The sequence below is a fragment of the Pisolithus orientalis genome (genome assembly GCF_024613125.1).
Source record: "Pisolithus orientalis strain OTSU chromosome Unknown F5J12scaffold_33, whole genome shotgun sequence".
Lineage (NCBI taxonomy): Eukaryota > Fungi > Basidiomycota > Agaricomycetes > Boletales > Pisolithaceae > Pisolithus > Pisolithus orientalis.
In genome coordinates this window covers 347,844-365,788 of record NW_026260814.1, presented here as the reverse complement: position 1 = coordinate 365,788, position 17,945 = coordinate 347,844, and the positions used below count along the sequence as shown (strand labels likewise).

Below are 17,945 nucleotides of genomic sequence, written 5' to 3'. Positions count from 1 at the left end.
TCGGCATTATGAGGTTGGTATGCCAGGAACTTCGGAAAGGTAATTCCCCCAGAGGTCCCTGCCAGTGGGTCCAGTAAGGGTAAGGCCCCAGCCAATCCTGATGATACGTACGATTGCCACCTGCCCAATGGAGGTAGGGAGTTTAATGTCGGGCATCCCAGAGAATATGATGGAAGCCACAATGGGCTTCAAACCTGGGTTACTCAAGTTGAAGGTTATTTGAACCTTAACAAGCATGTCTACAACACAGAATCGCTGAAGATCTTGTTTGCCCTGACTTACATGACCAAGGGTGTGGCCATCTCTTTTGCCAAAAATTATCAAAATGAAAATAAACTTCTCAATGGTACTATCTACTACATGGACACCTTCCAAAGGTTCATGGAATGTCTCAAAGCTACTTTCGAGTCTGGCAACCAGACTGCCCTCGCTATCCTTCAATTGTCAGATATCTCCCAAGGAAAATGAGAATTGGAAGCCTACATTGCCAAGTTCATGGGGCTTGTTAATAAAGCCCAGTTGAAAGAAGAATCATGTGAAACAGGGATCTTCTTCGGGAAAGGCTTGAACAAGGAATATCGCAAGTGGGTCCTCAATTCTGGATGCACACCTTCCACGGTGATCAAGTGGATACAGTGTGCGGGAGAAGCCAGGACTGCAATTGCTACCAAGCATATCCTAGAAGGGAAGGAATCCTGGTATGAAAGGAAGTTCATTCATTACCACAGGAGTTCCCAAGATCCTGATGCGATGGACGTTGACAAATGTAAACAGAATGTAAGACATTCTAACTCCAAAATAACTTGCTTCAAATGCAGAGCAAAGGGTCACTACAAGTGTGACTGTAAATCCCTCAAAACCAAGAATCTCCCAGGGATCCGTATAGTCCTTTCAGAGGATGGAACGAAAACCGTGTATATGGGAGATCATCTTGCAATGGCTGAAGAAAGAAAAGCCCATGGAGTGGATTTTTAAATGGGACCACCAATACTCCTAAGGAAGGTCCCACTTCTGTATTGTCTGCTAAATGTACTTCTATAGATGACAAATCAACCATGCATGTCAGATCACCTCTGGGAAGGGTCATTTTACCAGACTATACAGCAGGAGTAATGTCTGATCTGGCAGTTCGCCATTCCCTTTCTGATGGACAACATGTCTGTTTGTTACTTTTATGACTCATTTCTGACTCATCTTTATTGCACGTATGCTGTACTATAGCTCTGATGTCAGGCTCCTCGCTGCACTTTGATTGCACCAGCCAGTATAGCCTTCATCGCCTTCCTACCCTCATCTTTGACACCATATGACTCCTAATTATTTGACTGATAAGTTTGTTGATTATTGCAGATACATGTTGCGATGCATCTGTCGTGACTGCTACAGTACTCGTACTTAGGGGTATATAATCCTACGTACTTTGTCCTGTATCTGCAGTTTTTCGATGGCTTGCAACTGAGCTTCATTCCTTCATTCTAATCCTTGTTCTCTCTCCACGCAAACAACCTTAGGGACTCGCCAGCAGACAGAACCTCTGTCAGATTACTACAATAACTCAGCCATAGGGGTTACAATAAGTTCGGCCCATAGACTCCCACCTTGTGCACTTCGTGCCTATTCCATTTGAAGAAGTCACTGTGCTCAGGCATAACACTCATTTTGCACTTGTCAAAGACTAGTTCTTTGTAGCACTCAGTTTTCTTCAGGTGGAGCCAATGGACAACATTAAAATCTGGATTGGTGAGATCCTCATAGTAGAGAATGTGATTGTTGAAGGTGTATTGGTCCATCAGTAAGTATGTGTCCAAGCCACTGTAGTCTTCCAAGGTAAAATGGTTGTGCTGGTAAGGGGAATTGTTTGGGTCAATCTCCTGGTTGAGAGTTAAAGGGACAACATTGTACAGCATAGCTAGTATACATGCCTTCAGGGTCTCTCATTTCAGCTGGAGGAGTCCAGGCATTTCTGAGTGAGTAATTCCTAGTGTGAATAGGCCAAGTTCAGCCCCTTCTTCAATGGCTGCAAGGCAAGCTTCAGTGGGGGACATGTTAACAGTGTTAAGACAGACATGTGGTCCTTTCTGCTTGTCCCTGGTCTGCCAATGCTTGGGGCAATTCCATTCCAGATGGTCTGTGCCTTTGCAGTTGAAGCACTTACCTTCTGCATGAAGGCGCCTCTTTCTCTCCTTATCAGGGTTCTGATCCTTTGAGTGCTGACATGTGATTTTGTCCTTGTTATGGATTGCATTCCCTGCATCTGTTGCACTGTTGGTCTTTACAGCAGCTGCACTAAGGCAATCCATGCTTTGCCTGTGTGTGTATCTTTGGTCACATGGGGGCTTGCAATTTCTGTCCTCATTGATAATGCACTTGGCTTTCTCATACCTTACACATTCAGATTCTAGAGTCACAATAGAGACTGTAGTTGCATCATATCCACTCTTGGTAAGTTCTGCTCTCAAGTAAGGTTGGCATTGTCTCCAAAATCCAAGAACTACTTCCTGTTCACTAATGTCACCCACAGCATCTGCTATTTCCTGTAATTTTCTCAAAAAGTCTAGGACTGAGCATCCTTCTTGACAGCATGCATTGAACTTAGCATGCTGCTGCATTTGGAAGTCTGCAGGGAATATATAATCAAACAAGTCCTCAAAGAAGATTGTGAGGTTATATTTTTTCTTCAAGTCAAGTATGTTTTGTTCATAGAATTGGTAAGTGCATCTGCTCAGGTATTTCCCTGCTAGCCTAATACTCTTTTTATGGTCTAGTTGTGCATGTTTTACCCAGTCATGCAGCTCATGACACCATTTCTTAAAGAGTCCCACTTGTACTTTGCCTTGGTAAGTGAACAGTGGGTCTTCCTTCAAAAATGCTTGCTGATACTTCAACTTATTTAATTTTGCATGGTAGTGATGCTTCTTCTTGTGTTTCCATGCCTTTTCTCTGTCTGAGTCATTGATGCCAACAGTCAATGGTTCTTCCTTGAAGAAATCTGAGCCAAATGAGGAGTCTCCCTCCAATGAGGAGTCACTGTCATTTGTTGAGGACAAGTCAGATGGATTGCTCAGGGCAATCGCTCACTGATTATAGTTTCCTGTAGGTTTCTTATGTCCTTTAGCCATGCTGTCTGAGCTTGACAAGCTGTCATCATCACCAGGATCTCCATGCATTGCATGCAGCACAGTACTCTCATGCAGGAATATGGATGAGGCTCAAGTGTTGGAGGTTACCTTATTTGCTGGGGTCTTATCCCTGCAGTGGGCCTTTGCATCAATTATAGTCTCTGGCAAGTCTGATCATTTAACAGGTTTCATGCTACTGGTAGAATAGTACTTTGTAGCATTTGTGTTATTTGGTTCAGTTGAGCCAATATTCTCATCTGTCCGGTTCACACGTTCCTTCTGCTTGATGCTGAGTCCTGATGGTCCCAGATTTATGGACTCATGTTTCATGCAATGCTTGAATGATTCAATGATTGCTTGCTGTTCACAGATCAAAGCCTCAGCACTATTGAGCTGCTTGACCAGGCTGGCCTCCTTCAGCTTCATGATCATGTTTCTGGTATTCTCATCTTGTTCTTCTTGTTCCAAGATGGAATGTTGAATATTAACATCTACAGGATGTTCTTCTGAAGTTTCACTGTGGGCAGGCACTTTCCATTTTCCTTTCACCTCTGCAGTGAATCTCAGTATGCTTGCATCTGAAACACTTTGACCATGTTTCATAATTTCAGGCTGGTCATTCTTGTCCATGACCACTGGATTCCCAAACCACTGCAGTATGACTTTCCTTAATTCTTCATCATTCTCAACAAGATCTGACCACAAAACCTTAGGGCTAGGTTCATCTTCATTTTTAGTAATAACTTCAGACTCGTTGCACATCCAGGCAGGCCACCTATTCTGGTCTAACAAGACAGACATCAGGACTAGCAAAACATTACTACAAGCAGGTGAACATGGCTTCATAAAACCATCATCCTCTGCATGCACTATTCTATCCACTCCAGTCATTGCTGGGGGGTCTGGAGCATGGCTTTGCAGCATGCTCCCAAGCTCATGGACCAGCTGTGCAATGGCTATGCTTGGCACATCACTTGCATTGTCAATGCAGCCTTGGGCATTGCCTGGTGTCCTAACAAGTCCTGAAGACCTGTGAGCTAATGGAGAAGTCATTTCATTGGGCATGGTCTGATAATCATAATCAGCACCCTGAGTAACTCCTCTGAACTGGATCATACTGACCTGTTCTGGCTTGATAGCCCAGAAATGGCATCAGATTTCTTTGTTTATTGCTTTTGGGTTAAAGGGAGAAGACATGAGTATGACAGTTGATGTTGCTGCTACATACCAGTTGGCCAGACCAACATTGAGTGAGCGACATCAAGATCAAAGGCAGGTTAGGAGAGTAGGAGAAGAGAGATTATGAGCAGTTCAAAATATGTGATGAAAGCAACTTTGTTTAAGTCACACAGAGGGAGTCCATCCTCATTGGAGTATTTCTTACAGTCACTCAGGAAGAACTGGCCAAAGGTCTCTGTTCGAGGTAGACTGGGGGAGCATACATCAGTATCTATGGTTTATATACATCCAGAGTGCAGTGGGAGACAAACGAGTAGCTAAAAGAGGGAGACATAAAGAAAGAGAAAGGAAAGGAAAGCAGTAACTAAATTCCGAGGCGTTATCAGTTGTTTACGATCGTGAACTGTTACAACTTGTCAGTAGTTACAAGGGACCATTTGGATCATAGCTCACCCGAAGATACATCTCTCGTCGCCCACTTCAAAATTTTGGGCGATAAACGCATATGCCATCTCGAATCTTACTTGCTGAAATATCATGAATATCCATTTACGCAGGTAGACACCTAACAAACTGACCCACTGCCGTGCCATAAGCCTCTGGAAAGGGGAATGGCCGCATCAGCAACTGAGACGTTCGAATCGACGGGAACAGCCACTCAGTGAAGAAGCGGAGCTGCGCCGACGAAGTTACCGTTAAAATCGGATTCAGAGCCGACCCCGCTCAAGTAGTAAAGGACTATTCGACGCTTCGGCTTACCACCACTACCTGCCTTCTGTATGTGCATGATCTAGCTATAGACCCGCGGAATGACTGTTGTACACAACTGGAGTAGCCCTCTCTTGACTCTTATGAACCTCTATTGCCATGCCACACGATGGTGGCCAGACGAAGCGACGTACATGGATGCGAGATGGTGGGTCAAGTCGTCATATTTCGTCTTCTCAGTCTCCGTTTGGGAGGGATTTTGCTGGCTTCCCTTCTGAGACTCATCACCGGCACATGCATCGGTTTTAGTGTAATTCAGCTTGCTGTATGAGCGTTTCCGCCTGAGACTTGCATCGTTCCTTTGACCCCACACTTCCCCCTCTGATCCGATACACCCAAGCCAGTGTCCGCACCTCCCCCTCCCCTCCCAGCTCCACCTGCCCCCGTCAGCTCGTCTCGCTCCAACACCAACACCCTCCCGCCTCTCAATCTGCCAAATTGCATGACTCCCTACCTTCACTCGTCTCCACTGCCATCCTGGCCCACGTCCCTCCATCGAACTTCTAGCTCTCACGAAGACATCCTCCCCGCATCTGGCCCACTCCATCCACGACAACAACACCCCTCTTCGCTTTCCATCCACCAAATCACACCTGCCCGACAATTCAAACGCGAACAACTGCAACAACCTCCGCCATCACCCCCACCCCCTCCCGCTCTACCACAATCTCAAAAGAACAGCGATGACAACATGCCAGCGACCAGCGACTTCCTCAAGAAACTGTACAAGTACGTCCTCTTCGCGGCCATCCTTCCGATCCACTGCTTACTTGCAATCAGGATACTTGAGGATCAGTCCTTCCCACACATAGTATCATGCGGTCCAAATGGTGGTTGCTTTGTCGTAAAGGTCGGTCTTCCTACTTCTTTCTTGCTCTATCTCTCATCAACCCGTCATCACTTTGATCGACCACGCGTTCTCACTTCTGACCTCTTCTCTTGCCCTACTCACATCTCCCCTTCCAATAGGACATGAACGACTTCACGAAATCAATCCTCCCTCGCATGTTTAAACACTCTGATTTTGCCTCGTTTATCAGGCGGCTGAACAAATATGACTTGCACAAGGTGGGTATGCGCATATATCATGTGCATCTTATATGCGCGTTCTGGTGTCTTTTATGACCGGAGGACATTCCCATTCTGACATGTACTCCAGGTCAAAAATACCGATGACACCCAATTTGGTGAACACTCGTGGACATTTTGACATCCTGACTTCCACGCTGACCGGCGAGAAGCCCTGGAAAACATGAAACGCAAGGCCCCTGCAGCGCGTGTATCAGCACCATCAGGGTTCGCTATCGGACCCTCTACGCTGGGTCATTCTGGCTCAGCCAGACCCAAAGGTGGCGTATTGAAATCTCTCCAAACGCAAACCAACACCCTCGCGTCACATACGAGTGCACTGTAGAAACGGCACTCAGAGCTCCAGCCGCAGATGACCGCCTTCTAGTCCCAAGCCAACGCATCGCATGCTCAAAACGCAACTCTTCAATCCGTCACAACAAGATTGCAGAACACCCTGTCTGGCTTTCAGAACGGAATGTCAGGGTTACAACCGGAAGTCGCAGCGCTGCAGTCTCAGAACAACTCTCTAATGACACGGCTGGTAGATCAGAGGATCGAGTGAGAGATTTGGAAAGGTGTTACAAGGACGTGCTTGGAGAAATGGTTCGTTTCCAGAGGAATATTGCTCGGCAGGGTGGTTTGATGCAGAGTTTAGTGCAATATTTTCTGCGTGCGGAAGGCGGTGAGTCTGCTTACTTTTTTTGGTCTGGATCTTGCTCTGTTCGTTCGTGTTCCGTGTTATTTGGACCAAAGAAATGGTTGGGTTGTCAAGGGAAACTAGAAGATGGGAGTTGGGTCGCGGGTGCAATGGATCCTTGCACCCTACCCCGTGTACCCTGTGCCTGCGTCTCCGATGCACGTTCGCATACTCATCGTTGTTCCTCAGCGAAGCACGAAGATTCCGTTTTCGCAACACCCATCGCATCCGGACCAGCACCACCTACAGCTGGCCTTGCAAATAACTCTCAGCAAATACAAAAACCCCATACACCTGTAATGCCTCCCCCGACAAGATCAGGGTCTCTGGGACACAGTATGACTCCCAACACGCATCCACCTCCGTCCACATTCGGCATGTCGACAAAAATGTCGACCATGGCGACTGCGATGTCAGCGACGTTGCTGGCTTCGCAACACCCGCAGCCAAGTCCGTTTTTGCAGCCACTCACTGTGTCTCATTTCGCAGCACATGGTCGGATCCCATGGACATGGACATGGACCGCCCACGACGTCTGCGTCGTCATCGACACTTTTTCGGGCACTATCAAGAAGTCAGGTTTAAGCGCAATCCCAATCCCCGTCTCCATTAGTTTCACAAGCACAAGGTTAGGCGCAAGGACTTGCTGAGCCACCCATACAATCTATTCAATTGATTCTATCTATGCAAGAACAGATATCTTCCATGCGAGAAACAATCCCTCTCTCGCAAACGATTCCATCTATGCATTCACCCATGCAGGAATTAATGTCTTCCTTACCGCAAGCTACATCGATGCAACAAATGGTGTCGGCTATGCAAACGATGCAACCAATGCAGCAGGTTCAGTTTTTACATGTCCATGAGGCCCATCGTGTGCTGGGGTTGGTTGGGGATCATCGATATCCGGATCCGACCGCGATTGCGAGGGCGAGTCTGGCACAGATGAATGAGATGTCGAGGAAGGCTGGGGCGTCTGCTGAAATGACGAGTAGTGGTACAGGTTCGGGAAATGGATCGAGACCGGAGGGGACGGATATGACGAGTGGTGATACTCCTTTTCTGATCCGTCCGGATACATCCTGGGACGGGACAGTCCAAACGGTTCATGAAGGATTACAGGTGTTCACATTGGGACATGTGCTTCCGAGGAGTGCACTTGACGATGCGAATGGGAATTGGACGTATGGTGGGGATATACCTGGTACGCCAAATATGAATGGGGGTGGGAATGGAGGCGGGAATGGATGTGCTGATGAAGACGGTGTAGGTGGAATTGGGGAGTGTGAAGGGGAGGGGTTCGAGAAAGAGGAAAGTCCAGGTACTGAAGAAGTCGTGCGACCTACACCCACGAACCCCGGCGTCCGAGAATCTTCATCAGCGACTTCCGGAGCCGCGACGCCTTCGTCTGGTGGAGGACAGAAACTGCGAGTCGGGGGGTCAACGTTCGTCCCAGGATGGGCAGTCCCGCCATACGTACTTCTTGTCGACGACGATGCGGTGAGCAGGAGACTGATCAGGCATGAACGATGTGTTACCGAAACCGTTCACCAAGGAAGGGTTGTTGGACATATTGGAGGTGAGATCCTTTTCTGTACCACGTTTTCTATTTGTGTTGCGTGTGACGTGGCAGGATGGGGCTTACGAAGTTATGGTCTTGTACAGAAGCATCTCATGCATCTCAAGGTCATCCAGGAGATGTCGAGGGTACCGAGAATACCATGTGCTCCGCGCCTCTCGACAGATAATTTGTTAACGGATGCGCTCGTACCCGCCTCGGCGACCCCTCCTGCTACTACTACATCGACGTCTTCCGCGTCCTCCTCAGGGACGACTATGGCTTATTCTGGAGGGGACGGCGGTGGAATTGGACCGCCATCAGCATCCGCGAACGCGGAGGATGTAGATGGCAATGGAAATGGTCCGTTGTTCATGGGTGGGGTTGGAACTGACATGCGGATTGATCCGCTTGCTGGGATGGGGCTGACTGAGGAACGATATCAAGCGATCCTCAAAGACCTCGTGAACGGTGATAATTTGGGTGTGCCGGAGGGGTTTAGCTTTGATATGATGGAAGACGAAGGCATTGTCGATGTGGGTGTGGGCCTTAGTGAAGGGATGAGTGGTGGTATGGGTATGGGGGAGAAGAGGGGTTTGGAAGAGGAGCAGGATGGAATAAGGGAGGTGAAGAGGGGACGGTTTGAAGTACTGGATTGAGGCTGACGGTGATCTGCTCCCCTCCTATCTCTTCCTGCCCCAAGTGATCCTAGCCTCGCCCGCCTTTCAACCCGACTCAACCGCCCGTGTCGTGGCATTCCTCCCAATGTCTATGGCGATGCCACTGCCCGCTACTTATGGTCATGTTCCTGGTATTTTCTCACTGGCTCGGCATCCTTTCCACTGCATCAAGCGCTCCGCATCTCCTGCTGATCGTCGCGGTTGCAACTAGCCCCGCGAACTTCGTTACTACTTTGTATACCACCGTGTTCGATTTCAAGCACAACGTACTAATCCATCCGTCACATGTTCACGCGCTGCACACGTCACACAGTGGTACCCCACTACAACGACCTATCCACTCACCACGCCAGCAATATTTATGACGACGTACGCACGCATGCACGCACCTTATGACTTGCACATATGCCATCGGTTTTTTTTCCTGGCTTACTTTTTCATGCTGATGATTCTTTGCACATCTGTACTCATTGACAAAGTCTTTTTTTTTTCTTTCACGCATGCCTACAATGCTATCTTGTCGTTGCTATCGTATAGGAATTTACTGCGTTGATGAATCGATAATGATAATGTGCAGACGGTAATCTTGGATATATGTAAAAAAACCATCAGCTAAATGCTGAGCCTAATACATAGGCGGTGCGTCTGATTCTAATACGTGTATGTATATTTGTAGATCTGTGACCATGACGGGGGCGTCTTGGGTGTAAGTACTCTAGCCATGACACGGAGATGCGGTACAACCTGCAGAAACCCTGAGCGGTACCGAGTGCTGATGCATGACAATTTCAACTTGAATTGAAACGTGTACCGCACAAAACGATTCAATCTTCGAGGATTAGAGGCCCTAACGGCTGGATATGTCTAATTATATAAACAAGTCCTCTACTCGAAACAGTAGCATCTGTGGAACGGTTCTACCAGGAGCTAGACAGTAAACTTCAAATGACGGATGAAAAGACACCATACCCACAACCGGGAGATGACAACGAGAATGGAATGGCTACGGAATTCAGGTGTGTCCAAAGGGCAGCTTACTAGCCAAGCCAACTGCCCACCTTCTCCCACACTACAGCCTGCTCCTCTGTCCACTCTTCCGTTTTCTCCCGCACACATCAGGACATAATCCCTCAGCTGCCCAATCGAGTTGCTTTATGGATTCCAGGGTCTCGAGAGGTTTGTACACCCCACCATCTGAGATCGCGGAGGGGATGACGAGTGACATCCATTGATCGGCAAACACGCCCGTGCATGCCATGTGTGGCGTTGCGGGCTGGGAAAGAAGAGCGTTAAACAGGAGCAAAAATTGTAGTTAATAGGGCGTTCGATGAGAAAGAGGGAGGGGGAATCATTCATTGCGTGCCGCAGTGCAACTGGTGGTTTCCGGTACGCACAAGAGCCCCACAAAGGATCGCACCTACCGGTGTGAACAATATGGGCGTGAAATGATCCACAATCCCAGCCATCAACCTCCCGCGTCTCTCTACATCTGCGGGCGACAGGACACTGTGTCTCGTCTTCGAATCTTCGACGATGTCACCTTGACTGTTATCGTGACGGGGCTGTAATATATGCCCTTTCGGATCTGAGGACGAACACGATTATTTTCCGGTATGAAAACGTGTCATTCACACAATGGGACCGATCCAGACATGAGTACGTCCGAATACAGGTATAAAAAAACGGCTGAGTCGACGGAGACGGACTTACCGATCTGACGTCATACGTCGTCGTCAGTGCCAATGCCTCCTCGAGATGATTGGGATGCGTAAATGGAAAAGGACCACTTGGAAACATCGCTTCTAAGTAGCTTCGGACGAGAGCGTGTAAGCCGGGGAAGTCGAGTTAGGATGGGGAGGAAACGCGGAGGATCGAAGCAACATGATTGAATGGAGACTTTGACGATAGAGGGCTGTAAGGGGGAGGGGAGAGGAGTTCAATCATCAGTATAACAACTGATATCGAGCCATGGTTGTTGCAACGGAAACACGGCAAAACGCTCACGTATCATGGTATAGATGTTCCAGTAATGACACGAATTCTTCCACCCGTACGCCAAGTCCAGGTGGGACTGTCACCTGTGATATTCACGAGTTACCAAACTTGACTGACTCCCCTTCGTCTGTACCCGGACCTTTTAGAACACAGCCAAAGTATGTGGAGTGTCGAGGGAGCAGGCTCGAATGTAGTTTGAATAGAACCGTCTCTCGCTCCGGGTCGCGATTGCTGAGTGTCTGATAGATGGTGACAATAACGGAACCGTCAGCGAACCAGTACTTGGCGTGCTGTTCACTTCGGGATCGTTATTGCATTGGATAATGGCATACCCCTCGACGACCGAGATGGACAGGTAACGATGCGAACCGACACTGAAAGTTACGTAAGCACATGCGTAAGTGAGAAGATAGGCGCCTTGATATCGGAAGGACTTGCTCAATACCACGACGACGGCCTTCACGCTGATCCTCGGCACGTCTTAAACTCCCATTTTGAAGTACACAGAATCGTATCTTACATTCACATGGCTCCTGGTCGTATCAAGACGTGGTTCAAGTCGCTCGGCAGTGATTCGCATCGCGCCCGCCAGAGCGATCCAAGTGATATAGCTCCTGCTGCAACTGAAGCTACGGTTGCAGGTATGATATTGTTCTAGCCTACGAAAATGACATGCTTAATATCGGGACACAGAACCTAGCGATCTTATTGGTGATGTGGCGAATCCAGTTCCCCCTCAGATTAAGGCTACTCCGCAAGGTATTATTGTCGCTCTTCGTGAAATCCAAGTTGTCTAACGCCGAGTCGCAGAAACTGCGTCTTCTGGACCTGCTTACCGTCTCAATTCTGAGATGGCTCAAGAATACATGAAAAAAATCAAGCGCTTTCGAATTCTGGTCATGGGCAGAGCGAATGCCGGTAAAACCACCATCCTCCAAAGAGTTTGCAACTCTACAGAAAAGCCAGAGATCTTCGACGGGAAAGGAAACAAGGTATAGTCCTATCGGGTTGGTGAGAACTATCTAACAATTTCAGATGGATGGTGGTGTCGTGCAAGGCACTTTGAAAGTAAGATGCCATGTTGACTCGTGGAAATTGATATTGATGCTGAGTGCTCTCAGCGTGGTGTCCATAAGATTGAGCATGAGCTCGTATTTCGTAGTAACCCAGGCTTTGTGTTCCATGACTCCTGTGGGTTCGAAGCAGGTTCCACCCGACAGTTTGACGAGATGAGGAAATTTGTGGTTGACCATGGAACCGCAACGAGGGTGAATGAACGAATCCATGCCATCTGGTAAGGAATACATTGTGAATGACTACAGGCTAAGTGAACAGATCGATGTAGGTTTTGCATCCCCATGACAGACTACCACAGGACAGTAACTGCGGCTGAGCAGAAATTTTTCAATGAGTGTGACACAGGTCATGGTAAGAAAAAGACTTGCACAGAGGATTGCATGTGACTAAACTTCTGCATAGTTCCTGTGATAGTGCTATTGACCAAAGTGGATGCTTTGTACCTCCCTGCACTTAGGGGGCTTCTGGATCAAGGTTTGGCCATAGCTGAGGCAAAGGAAAGGGCAGCAGAAAAGCAAGGAGAACTGTTGGACAAGTGGCTTGACTACATAAAACAGGAACTTGGCAATTGCAAGTTTCCACCTAAGGGATATGTATCACTTCAGAGTGAGTATTCCATCACTCAGAGGTAGTGCTACTAGAAAATTCTGGTGGTGGCAGAGATGCATCAAGAGCATGCAGACTGCAGTGCTGTGATGGATTGCACAGCAAATGTGTTGAATGAGGAAGGTTTACAAAGGTTACTTATATCAACACAGCAGTCAAGTATTGCACTGTGTGTGCAATATGCTGTGCACAAGTAAGTAAGCAAGTATGTTTTGTTGCAGATACTGATCATCTGAAGGACATTGAGAATCAGAATGGAACTAGGCTTCAAGGGAGGATTGCAGGTGGATGCAAAAGAATTGGAATGTGGCTTGCTGAAATGGTTTCCAAATTGTGGTGTAAGCATCAAAATTCTTCTAACATGTGGGGTAAATGACACTCAATTTTATGTTCCCTTGCATGTACTAACAGAAAGTGAGTAATCAATGGCATGGCCATTTTGGATTTGCTGACTAGGATCATTCACACTCTTGATGTTGTGGCATGGCAGTATGTGAGTGATTTCATGGCATGTTTAGCTGGATGTCTGCTCAATGGCCTCACTTGCACTCTTGATGTTGGTGGCATGACAGGCTGTGAGTGATTTCATGGCATGTTTAGCTGGATGTCTGCTCAATGGCCTCACTTGCACTCTTGATGTTGGTGGCATGACAGAGGGTGAGTGATTTCATGGCATGTTTAGCTGGATATCTGCTCAATGGCCTCACTTGCACTCTTGATGTTGGTGGCATGACAGGCTGTGAGTGATTTCATGGCATGTTTAGCTGGATGTCTGCTCAATGGCCTCACTTGCACTCTTGATGTTGGTGGCATGACAGGAGGTGAGTGATTTCATGGCATGTTTAGCTGGAGGTCTGCTCAATGGTCTCACATGCACTCTTGATGTTGGTGGCATGACAGTATGTGAGTGATTTCATGGCATGTTTAGCTGGAGGTCTGCTCAATGGCCTCACTTGCACTCTTGATGTTGGTGGCATGGCAGGAGGTGAGTGATGTCATGGCATGTTTAGCTGGATGTCTGCTCAATGGCCTCACTTGCACTCTTGATGTTGGTGGCATGACAGCTTGTGAGTGATTTCATGGCATGTTTAGCTGGATGTCTGCTCAATGGCCTCACTTGCACTCTTGATGTTGGTGGCATGACAGAGGGTGAGTGATTTCATGGCATGTTTAGCTGGATGTCTGCTCAATGGCCTCACTTGCACTCTTGATGTTGTTGGCATAACAGGTTGTGAGTGATTTCATGGAATGTTTAGCTGGATGTCTGCTCAATGGCCTCACTTGCACTCTTGATGTTGGTGGCATGACAGGCTGTGAGTGATTTCATGGCATGTTTAGCTGGATGTCTGCTCAATGGCCTCACTTGCACTCTTGATGTTGGTGGCATGACAGGAGGTGAGTGATTTCATGGCATGTTTAACTGGATGTCTGCTCAATGGCCTTACTTGCACTCTTGATGTTGGTGGCATGACAGCTTGTGAGTGATTTCATGGCATGTTTAGCTGGATGTCTGCTCAATGGCCTCACTTGCACTCTTGATGTTGGTGGCATGACAGGAGGTGAGTGATTTCATGGCATGTTTAGCTGGATGTCTGCTCAATGGCCTCACTTGCACTCTTGATGTTGGTGGCATGACAGGCTGTGAGTGATTTCATGGCATGTTTAACTGGATGTCTGCTCAATGGCCTCACTTGCACTCTTGATGTTGGTGGCATGACAGGAGGTGAGTGATTTCATGGCATGTTTAGCTGGATGTCTGCTCAATGGCCTCACTTGCACTCTTGATGTTGGTGGCATGACAGGAGGTGAGTGGTGTCATGGCATGTTTAGCTGGATGTCTGCTCAATGGCCTCACTTGCATGCATGATGTTGGTGGCATGACAGGAGGTGAGTGATTTCATGGCATGTTTAGCTGGATGTCTGCTCAATGGCCTCACTTGCACTCTTGATGTTGGTGGCATGACAGGAGGTGAGTGGTGTCATGGCATGTTTAGCTGGATGTCTGCTCAATGGCCTCACTTGCACTCTTGATGTTGGTGGCATGACAGTGGGTGAGTGATTGCATGGCATGTTTAGCTGGATGTCTGCTCAATGGCCTCACTTGCACTCTTGATGTTGGTGGCATGACAGGAGGTGAGTGATTTCATGGCATGTTTAGCTGGATGTCTGCTCAATGGCCTCACTTGCACTCTTGATGTTGGTGGCATGACAGGAGGTGAGTGGTGTCATGGCATGTTTAGCTGGATGTCTGCTCAATGGCCTCACTTGCACTCTTGATGTTGGTGGCATGACAGTGGGTGAGTGATTGCATGGCATGTTTAGCTGGATGTCTGCTCAATGGCCTCACTTGCACTCTTGATGTTGGTGGCATGACAGGAGGTGAGTGATTTCATGGCATGTTTAGCTGGATGTCTGCTCAATGGCCTCACTTGCACTCTTGATGTTGGTGGCATGACAGGAGGTGAGTGGTGTCATGGCATGTTTAGCTGGATGTCTGCTCAATGGCCTCACTTGCATGCATGATGTTGGTGGCATGACAGGAGGTGAGTGATTTCATGGCATGTTTAGCTGGATGTCTGCTCAATGGCCTCACTTGCACTCTTGATGTTGGTGGCATGACAGGAGGTGAGTGGTGTCATGGCATGTTTAGCTGGATGTCTGCTCAATGGCCTCACTTGCACTCTTGATGTTGGTGGCATGACAGTGGGTGAGTGATTGCATGGCATGTTTAGCTGGATGTCTGCTCAATGGCCTCACTTGCACTCTTGATGTTGGTGGCATGACAGCTTGTGAGTGATTTCATGGCATGTTTAGCTGGATGTCTGCTCAATGGCCTCACTTGCACTCTTGATGTTGGTGGCATGACAGGCTGTGAGTGATTTCATGGCATGTTTAGCTGGATGTCTGCTCAATGGCCTCACTTGCACTCTTGATGTTGGTGGCATGACAGGAGGTGAGTGATTTCATGGCATGTTTAACTGGATGTCTGCTCAATGGCCTCACTTGCACTCTTGATGTTGGTGGCACGACAGATTGTGAGTGATTTCATGGCATGATTAGCTGGATGTCTGCTCAATGGCCTCACTTGCACTCTTGATGTTGCTGGCATGACAGGCTGTGAGTGATTTCATGGCATGTTTAGCTGGATGTCTGCTCAATGGCCTCACTTGCACTCTTGATGTTGGTTGCATGACAGGAGGTGAGTGATTTCATGGCATGTTTAGCTGGATGTCTGCTCAATGGCCTTACTTGCACTCTTGATGTTGGTGGCATGACAGCTTGTGAGTGATTTCATGGCATGTTTAGCTGGATGTCTGCTCAATGGCCTCACTTGCACTCTTGATGTTGGTGGCATGACAGTATGTGAGTGATTTCATGGCATGTTTAGCTGGATGTCTGCTCAATGGCCTCACTTGCACTCTTGATGTTGGTGGCATGACAGAGGGTGAGTGATTGCATGGCATGTTTAACTGGAGGTCTGCTCAATGGCCTCACTTGCACTCTTGATGTTGGTGGCATGACAGAGGGTGAGTGATTTCATGGCATGTTTAGCTGGAGGTCTGCTCAATGGCCTCACTTGCACTCTTGATGTTGGTGGCATGACAGCTTGTGAGTGATTTCATGGCATGTTTAGCTGGATGTCTGCTCAATGGCCTCACTTGCACTCTTGATGTTGGTGGCATGACAGTGGGTGAGTGATTTCATGGCATGATTAGCTGGATGTCTGCTCAATGGCCTCACTTGCACTCTTGATGTTGGTGGCATTACAGTGGGTGAGTGATTTCATGGCATGTTTAGCTGGATGTCTGCTCAATGGCCTCACTTGCACTCTTGATGTTGGTGGCATGACAGAGGGTGAGTGATTTCATGGCATGTTTAGCTGGATGTCTGCTCAATGGCCTCACTTGCACTCTTGATGTTGGTGGCATGACAGCTTGTGAGTGATTTCATGGCATGTTTAACTGGAGGTCTGCTCAATGGCCTCACTTGCACTCTTGATGTTGGTGGCATGACAGAGGGTGAGTGATTTCATGGCATGTTTAGCTGGATGTCTGCTCAATGGCCTCACTTGCACTCTTGATGTTGGTGGCATGACAGCTTGTGAGTGATTTCATGGCATGTTTAGCTGGATGTCTGCTCAATGGCCTCACTTGCACTCTTGATGTTGGTGGCATGACAGGCTGTGAGTGAGTTCATGGCAGGTTTAACTGGATGTCTGCTCAATGGCCTCACTTGCACTCTTGATGTTGGTGGCATGACAGTGGGTGAGTGATTTCATGGCATGTTTGGCTGAATGTCTGCTCAATGGCCTCACTTGCACTCTTGATGTTGGTGGCATGACAGAGGGTGAGTGATTTCATGGCATGTTTAGCTGGATGTCTGCTCAATGGCCTCACTTGCACTCTTGATGTTGCTGGCATGACAGAGGGTGAGTGATTTCATGGCATGTTTAGCTGGAGGTCTGCTCAATGGCCTCACTTGCACTCTTGATGTTGGTGGCATGACAGCTTGTGAGTGATTTCATGGCATGTTTAACTGGATTTCTGCTCAATGGCCTCACTTGCACTCTTGATGTTGGTGGCATGACAGCTTGTGAGTGATTTCATGGCATGTTTGGCTGGATGTCTGCTCAATGACCTCACTTGCACTCTTGATGTTGGTGGCATGACAGAGGGTGAGTGATTTCATGGCATGTTTAGCTGGATGTCTGCTCAATGGCCTCACTTGCACTCTTGATGTTGGTGGCATGACAGGAGGTGAGTGATTTCATGGCATGTTTAGCTGGATGTCTGCTCAATGACCTCACTTGCACTCTTGATGTTGGTGGCATGACAGGTTGTGAGTGATTTCATGGCATGTTTAGCTGGATGTCTGCTCAATGGCCTCACTTGCACTCTTGATGTTGCTGGCATGACAGGGGGTGAGTGATTTCATGGCATGTTTAGCTGGATGTCTGCTCAATGGCCTCACTTGCACTCTTGATGTTGGTGGCATGACAGGGGGTGAGTGATTTCATGGCATGTTTAGCTGGATGTCTGCTCAATGGCCTCACTTGCACTCTTGATGTTGGTGGCATGACAGTGGGTGAGTGATTTCATGGCATGTTTAACTGGATGTCTTCTCAATGGCCTCACTTGCACTCTTGATGTTGGTGGCATGACAGAGGGTGAGTGATTTCATGGCATGTTTAGCTG

General features: G+C 47.9%; 5 protein-coding genes across 5 annotated transcripts; 3 read left to right on the top strand and 2 right to left on the bottom strand.

Moving 5' to 3' along the window:
• Positions 1-3,293: 3,293 nt before the first annotated feature.
• F5J12DRAFT_914786 (uncharacterized protein) lies at positions 3,294-4,370 on the bottom strand (the record flags this gene model as incomplete). The annotated part of the gene is made up of 2 exons (XM_051749132.1): positions 4,242-4,370; positions 3,294-4,187 (listed from the first exon to the last, which is right to left on the bottom strand). The coding sequence occupies exon 2, from the start codon at positions 4,182-4,184 to the stop codon at positions 3,294-3,296; it is 891 nt and encodes a 296-aa protein (XP_051597039.1). The 5' UTR covers positions 4,185-4,187; positions 4,242-4,370.
• Positions 4,371-5,339: 969 nt separating this feature from the next.
• F5J12DRAFT_334704 (HSF-type DNA-binding-domain-containing protein) lies at positions 5,340-6,328 on the top strand. The gene is made up of 4 exons (XM_051738948.1): positions 5,340-5,795; positions 5,847-5,916; positions 6,036-6,134; positions 6,226-6,328. Exons 1-4 carry the CDS (start codon positions 5,509-5,511, stop codon positions 6,274-6,276), a joined length of 507 nt encoding a protein of 168 aa, XP_051597038.1. The 5' UTR covers positions 5,340-5,508; the 3' UTR covers positions 6,277-6,328.
• A 1,211-nt stretch (positions 6,329-7,539) lies between these two features.
• F5J12DRAFT_956707 (uncharacterized protein) lies at positions 7,540-9,291 on the top strand (the record flags this gene model as incomplete). Its single annotated transcript, XM_051749875.1, has 1 exon — positions 7,540-9,291. One exon carries the CDS (start codon positions 7,540-7,542, stop codon positions 9,049-9,051), a length of 1,512 nt encoding a protein of 503 aa, XP_051597037.1. The 3' UTR covers positions 9,052-9,291.
• An 818-nt stretch (positions 9,292-10,109) lies between these two features.
• Positions 10,110-11,462, bottom strand: F5J12DRAFT_906949 (uncharacterized protein; the record flags this gene model as incomplete). Its single annotated transcript, XM_051748848.1, has 8 exons — positions 10,110-10,163; positions 10,187-10,345; positions 10,494-10,634; positions 10,783-10,882; positions 10,970-10,984; positions 11,077-11,150; positions 11,181-11,357; positions 11,400-11,462. The coding sequence occupies 8 exons, from the start codon at positions 11,460-11,462 to the stop codon at positions 10,110-10,112; spliced, it is 783 nt and encodes a 260-aa protein (XP_051597036.1).
• Positions 11,463-11,933: 471 nt separating this feature from the next.
• F5J12DRAFT_725216 (GTP-binding protein) lies at positions 11,934-12,947 on the top strand (the record flags this gene model as incomplete). Its single annotated transcript, XM_051741612.1, has 5 exons — positions 11,934-12,059; positions 12,180-12,361; positions 12,413-12,495; positions 12,547-12,750; positions 12,805-12,947. The coding sequence occupies 5 exons, from the start codon at positions 11,934-11,936 to the stop codon at positions 12,945-12,947; spliced, it is 738 nt and encodes a 245-aa protein (XP_051597035.1).
• Positions 12,948-17,945: the final 4,998 nt, after the last annotated feature.